Below are 7,246 nucleotides of genomic sequence, written 5' to 3'. Positions count from 1 at the left end.
CAACAAAGGTCAGATCACAAGTGTGATGATGCACACATTACCAAAATAAATGACATGTTTGAATTGATGCATCCATGCAGTCAGCATGAGTTCAACTACAGAAGGCCTTCGTTCAGAATACTGAAAATTACATCTTTCTTTTTTATTTCACTCTACTTGAAACAAGTGGTCATGTCCTGATTAAGTATGTTGATACAGTATAGGTGTAAGATCAAAGGAAATGAAAACATGAATTGACTTTGGGAGGAAACTGAAGATTTCTCTGACTGCATAACAGTAAAACTCTGGTAGTGTTAGTATTACTTTGTGTAAACTGCCTCTTTACCCCTTAAAGAGCAAATATTGAAATGCAGTGAGCATCAGTTCCCTCTGAAGAGTTAAACATTAAGCTGCAGATAAGTGGTGGAAGAGGAACAGCTATCACCGGCCGGTTTGGCCTCCTGATACTAACATGTGTCAACAATGAAATCAAAGGCACTAACATGGAAACATTTGACAAACTGAATAAATCAATCCCTGGACATGAAGTTAAGGTGAAAGTGGGTTTGTGATGATACCTTGATTTGACTTAAGCCTTGACTTAAGACAGAGACAGAAACATACTACTGAGGATACTCAGGTCATGATCTCTGTACTGTGGGGACTGTGGAGGTTTTGTAACCTGTTACTTGATTGTCCATCAGTGACTACATCAACCTTTGGTTTGGGCCCCAGTATGTCCTCCAGTATCCTGTGGTGTGTAAGGCTAATGTAACCATGCTGTGGTTATATAATGGTGTGGTTGAAAGACAGTGGTCACACATACCATATCTGATCAATGTCATATATATTCTTTGCTTTCATATTGTGATTAGTGTTTCCTGTAATCTATGATTTTGACTTGATAGCACTTGAAGCACTGTGCATCTGTGAAATGTGCATGTTCAATCTGTTCATGTTCATAATCTGTCTAACCATTTTCACGATGTGAATCTGAGCTTGTCTGCTTTCTACGCAGTCAGTGCGTGGTCATGTTGTCAAACAGTTCAGAGGTTATTGGCCTTTCTGCTGTTGTCTCTGCTCTCAGCTCTTATCTAACGCCAGCTCTCTGATGCACTTTAGATGTCATTATGGGCTCTTTCATGGTCGTTCATATCAATATTTGTCTTTTTGTTGCCACCTGAGAGACTGGGAAAAACATTTCCACATGTTTTAGTCTGTTACAAAATAGAAAATTCTGTCTGTGTTTGACAAACTACACAAAATAGCCCAGTATCAGCACAAGATTACTGGAGACCCATTAGAGCATTTAGGTTTAATAGAAGAGGATTCCAGTATCGGATAAACACACTTTGCGTCTGTCTACAGAAAGTATGCATCATCATTTTACATGCAGAAATTATATGAAAGAGGAAAAAGAAAATTAAAAGGTAAAATATCTTTTGCTGGAATACTAGGGATAAGCAGCCATAATGAAATGGTAGAAACAGAGAGGACATTGAATGGTAGATGGACTTACATAAAGCCTTTCTAGTCCGACCACTCAAAGCGCTTTAACGCTACATGTCATCATTCATCGTTCACTCACACATTAATCTGATGGCAGAGGCTACTATGCAAGGTGTCATCTACTCATCAGGATCTAATCTAATGATTCACACATACACACCCATAGCACAGCCTGCAGGAGGAACTTGGAGTTCTTGCCATGTGGACTGGAGGAACCGGAGATTGAATCCCCGATAGTGGATGGCCTGTTCTATTAAATTAAATTAAATTCAATTCAATTTCAATTCAATTTCAATTCAATTTCAATTTCAATTCAATTTCAATTCAATTTCAATTCAATTTCAATTCAATTTCAATTCAATTTCAATTCAATTAATTTTTGAATAGCCCAAAATCACAAATTACAAATTTGCCTCAGAGGGCTTTACAATATGTACACATTTGACATCCTCTTGTCCCGGAACCCTCACATCAGAACAGGAAGAACTCCCCCAAAAACCCCTTTAACGGGGAGAAAAGAGGAAGAAACCTTAGGGAGAGCAACAGAGGAGGATCCTCTCCCAGGATGGACAGAAGTGCAATAGATGTCATATGTAGAACAGGATACATTAATTACAACACATTCAATGTAATTACAGCACATTCAATGTATGACAGAACCACGGCAGGAGGCAAGACCAGGTCCAGGTATAACCCGGTTCCACAGGAACCTGTGAGGCGAGAAAGCACAGATACTCTGGTGAAGAAGCAGGTCAATAATGTGCATTAATGGTATCGGTAATATGAAATAGTAATGTTAGTAATAATAAAAGTGATATTAGCAGTTGGAGTCAGCAGGGCCATGGTAGGAGGAAGGACCAGGGTCCAGATGAAACCATGCTCCATGGAAACCTGTGAGGAGAGAAAGCTCAAGGACTCCGGGGAAGAGACAAAATCAGTACTGTGCATTAATGGTCTCGGTAATAGGGTTAATAATGTTAATAATGAAGATCGTAGTAGGTGTCAGCAGGGCCATGGATGGTTGAAGGACCAGTGTCCAGATAAAACTGCAGTCATGGGAACCTGTGAGGCGAGAAAGCACAAATACTCCGGGGAAGAAGTAAAGTTAGTAATGAGTTCTGAGATCAGTTTGTGTTTTAATTTTCCATTTTTTATGTGCATTAAATCATTAGTATGTCAATCATCAGTAAATCACCGGTTGCCACCGGTGTGTATGTGTGAATGATTAGTTTAGATCCTGATGAGCAGGTGAAACCTTGTATGATAGCTTCTATCATGACTATGAGTGTGTGTGGATGGGTGAATGTTGACATGTAGTGCACAGCGCTTTGAGTGGTCAAGGACTAGAAAGGAGTGATTAAAGTACAAGTGAATTTACCATCTCAGATGACTTTTAAGATCCCAAACCAACAGACAGTCAAAGGTATAAAGTTCTAACATTTCTCTTGGCACACTGTCCCTCTCTAGGTCTCGTAGTAGTTCCCCTCATGGATGTATTGCAAATTGGCTCATTCAGAATATCCAGGGCTTTTTGAAAATGAAGAAACATTTGCATTCAAAACTCATGATGGCCTATATACGTGTAGAATTGAGATTGACCTGTTAAAAAACAGTTATCACTATCGACCTACACAAGCCTCATAACAAATGACACAAGAATGTTTTACTTCAGTCAAACTCTTACACTGAGTGTTCTGACTTCATGAGGCCTACAATCCACACCTACAATCCACACCTACGATCCACACCTACAATCCACACCTACAATCCACACCTACAGTCCACACCTACAGTCCACACCTACAATCCACACCTACAGTCCACACCTACAGTCCACACCTACAATCCACACCTACAATCCACACCTACAATCCACACCTACAGTCCACACCTACAGTCCACACCTACAGTCCACACCTACAATCCACACCTACAGTCCACACCTACAATCCACACCTACAATCCACACCAGCAATATGACAAGTTCAGTGAACCGATAAACAACAACAGCTGTTCAGGGAGCGTTTTAAAGCATCTTTTCCTATTGAGGAAGATGGGACACAACCAAACGTTGATGTCCACATGTCACTTGAAACAAATAAAAAAATTAAAATGAGGGGTTACAACCAAGCATTATAGCTCATTTTGTCAGCCCTTTTGACCATCTGACCTTTGACCTTTATTCATAGGTTTAAGTAGAACAGGGTCCCAAATGTAAAACTGCATTCATCTTATTCAATGATGTTAATGTTTAGTGTAGAGAAGAAGTAAAACAAACAGGTTCAGAGCTGTCTTTTCTTTGCATGTGAACCTGCAGTTGGAGGAATCTACACAGTGATCCAGACCAAAGCCAAGATCACGGTGGATGAATGGGGGGAGAACTACTACATGATGGGGCCCTACTTCGAAAATAACTTTAAGACCCAGGTGGAGGGCTGCGAGCCGCCAAACCCCGCCATCAGGAAGGCCATGGACGCTCTAATCCACAACGGCTGCCAGGTAAGAGAGAGAATACATATATAAGAACAAAAAGTTCGGAAATTAGTATTTGGTAGATTATTTCTCTGTTGTAACAATGCTTCTTGGCAATAAATTGTATACCGTTGGAAAGCCTGTTTATTTACCTTTCAAACGGTGCCCCAATTGTAAGGATCATGCATTTCTGGGATGAGCAGCACAGCTGAGTATGTGGGTTGCGCCCATGAAAAATTTGCCAAATCTTCTCTGCCTGAACATGTGGAGGAACGTTATGTTCAGCGATGAGTCCAGATTCTGTCTAAGGAAGTTGGATCGTAGGGTAAAAGTGTGGAGAAGACGGGGAGAACGCTATGCTGATTGCTGCACCGATAGAGTAACACCTTTTGGTGGAGGCAGTGTGATGGTGTGAGGCGGCATCTCCATCACTGGAAAAACGAGGCTTGTCTTCATTGGAGGCAATCTCAATGCAGAGAGATATCGAGATGAGATTCTGCAACCAGTGGTAATCCCATTTCTCCACAGTTTGGGACCAAACTCCATCCTCCAAGATGAAGACGATTGCCCCCACAGAGCGGTTTATCAGAGACTACCTCCAGAATTTGGGAGTAGAGAGGATGGAATGGCCTGCCAGCAGTCCTGACCTCAACCCAAGTGAACACTTGTGGGACCAGGTGTTCGTGCCAGAGTGACCAACACAACCACGTTGGCTGACTTGCGACAAATCCTGCTTGAGGAGTGGAATGCCATCCCACAGCAGTGTGTGAGCAGGCTGGTGACCAGCATGAGGAGGAGGAGCCAGGCTGTTGTGGCTGTGTATGGTTCTTCCACACGCTACTGAGGCTCCTGTTTGTTAAATGAATAAATTGTAAAATTGTCAATATGTCTTGTTTCTTCCTTGTTACTGATAGACTTCAATCATCGAATCCACCAAACAACACCAAACAAGAGTCAATAGCAACAGCAGAATAAGCTGTTTGGCATTGGCAGAGAAGATTTGGCAAATTTTTCATGGGCGCAACCCACATACTCAGCTGTGCTGCTCATCCCACAAATGCATGTTCCTTACAATTGGGGCACCGTTTGAAAGGTGAATAAACAGGCTTTCCAACGGTATAACATTTATTGCCAAGAAGCATTGTTACAACAGAGAAATAATCTACCAAACACTCATTTCCGAACTTTTTATTCGATGTTTATTATTAATATATATATTGTTACAGATAACAACGACTGTGTCTCAGTGTTGGCGCAGGGTCGTCCTTCAATCATCCCCGGCTCCGCTAGTCCATGTTCATGTGTCCTTGACATTTAACCCCAAATTGCTCCCGCAAGCTGTGCCTACGTTGTATGAATGTTGTATGAATTATTAGATAGTTCTGATGGGCAGGTGGCACCTTGCATGGTAGCCCTGTGTGTATGAATGGGTGTGAATGGGTGAATGATGACATGTAGTGTTAAAGAGCTTTGAGTGGTCGAAGACTAGAAAAGAGAAATACAAGTACAGTCCATTTACAACATATTTGCTTATGTTAGTTGCTAAACTACTGCTTTAAGAATCCCTTTCATTCTACCATCCAAACAATGTCACTGTGTAGAGACCCTGAAGATGAAGATCCTAATGTTCTCAAAGGTAACTCATATGTCAGGCTCAGTTGCAGGGAAATGTGGGTAAAATTGTAAATTCTAATGTCTTCTTTCACATTATGATGTACAGTATAACAGCATTAGAAATGCTGAAGATACAAATGTTCTATGTAATTGTTCTCTTTCTTAAGTCAAATCTTAAATGTAGAGTGACCACATATAGGGATTCTTCCTCTACTAAAGAAAAGACACTGAACCTTCTCTACAACTGTTACTTGCAGCAGCTGTGTGTGTGTGTGTGTGTGTGTGTGTGTGTGTGTGTGTGTGTGTGTGTGTGTGGCGCTCTCATCACAGCATGTCTTCAGTGCACCCAACTGGAAATAGATTATGAGAACTGACTTTTAAAATGTTCGCTCTCTCACTGGGCTCCCTTTGTTGATGTTGATGCTCCAGGTTCATTTTGGCCGCTGGCTGATCGAAGGCAGTCCATTTGTGATCCTGTTTGACATCGGCTCTGCAGCCTGGAACCTGGACCGCTGGAAGGGGGACCTGTGGGAGACCTGCAAGATAGGCCTGCCTTACCACGACCAAGAGGCCAACGACTCGCTCATCCTGGGCTCCCTGATCGCCTGGTTCTTCAAAGAGGTCAGCTGATGTTCAGCCTGCTGTTCACTGCTCATCAGCCAATTCCCTACATTTCAACCTTTCATCTGCCGCCATCTTACGGTTACAAAGTGTGATCTTTTCTGCTGCAGCTTTCAGTTAGTTACAAGAGGACTTTAGGTAACCATGGCTGTTTCTCACTTTGCTTTTACAGTTAACAGACGAGCTGGGAGATAAGCCCAATGTCATTGCTCATTTCCATGAGTGGCAGGCAGGTCCAGGCGTTATTCTGTCTCGCTCCCGCAAGATCCCCATGGCAACGGTTTTCTCTACTCACGCCACCCTGCTCGGACGATATCTCTGCGCTGGAAATGCTGACTTTTACAACAACCTGGAAAAGGTGAGAGGTTCATCATAATCTCTATAAAACAGATATCTGCATATGAATGCAGAACCTGTAGGCAACGGGACAAGATGAAGCATTCTGGTATCCGTTTGTAATCTTGGCTGACTCGTCACATTTGAGCGGGCTTTGGTTGGATGCAGGTGATCACTCTGTGTGGAGAGCAGAGGCAGAATGCATTGGCTGAAACCTTTTAGCCACCAAATATTAAACTTTAACTGAGTAAAGGCTTCTTGTGAAACAATCCGGTCATACACGTTGTCTCTTAACTCCAGCTCCATTCTCGCTTCTCTCGTTGCTAATCAGCTTGTAACCAATGAGCGGCTCACGGAAGAGGAAGTCTTAGTCAGAGTTTGGCTAATCAGTATTTAGAAGCATGCACATACTGTCACTGCTGAAAACTACAGTGTAACAAATATGGTCACAGAGCAGGCCATTGATACATTATTACTGTAGGTGACGATGCAGTTCCTCCATTATTTTCTCATTTGAAGGCCCTGCTTTGATTCATAGATTAGGAACACTTGCCATGGGTTCCTGAGGGAAAGTCTGGAGTCTGTGTTTGACTCTTATCTCAATTACTGGAGACAGAACATCTCGTCCCTTCTGCTTGCTTGTAACAAAAGCAAGCTCTGATCGGCTGGCACTCTCTAGAAGCACAAGATCTCCTAGATGATCAATCACAAATAG

At 42.3% G+C, this 7,246-nt stretch overlaps 1 protein-coding gene across 3 annotated transcripts in view; it reads left to right on the top strand.

Annotated features, from left to right (window-relative positions):
- The window catches only part of gys2 (glycogen synthase 2), a 38,591-nt gene that overhangs the window by 131 nt on the left and 31,214 nt on the right, over nt 1-7,246 (top strand). For 2 of the 3 annotated variants that reach the window (XM_076076138.1, XM_076076136.1), the window contains exons 1-4: nt 1-8; nt 3,806-3,987; nt 6,004-6,195; nt 6,368-6,553. The exon at nt 1-8 is cut by the window's left edge. In XM_076076138.1, the coding sequence (XP_075932253.1) occupies nt 1-8; nt 3,806-3,987; nt 6,004-6,195; nt 6,368-6,553 (568 nt within the window). The remainder of the gene's footprint in view (nt 9-3,805; nt 3,988-6,003; nt 6,196-6,367; nt 6,554-7,246) is intronic. The other variant, XM_076076137.1, reaches the window with a different exon arrangement.

The sequence above is a fragment of the Anarhichas minor genome, unplaced genomic scaffold, assembly GCF_050575085.1.
Source record: "Anarhichas minor isolate MPS153535 unplaced genomic scaffold, ASM5057508v1 ptg000055l, whole genome shotgun sequence".
NCBI classification, from domain to species: Eukaryota; Metazoa; Chordata; class Actinopteri; order Perciformes; family Anarhichadidae; genus Anarhichas; species Anarhichas minor.
This window is presented reverse-complemented; position numbering and strand designations above follow the sequence as displayed.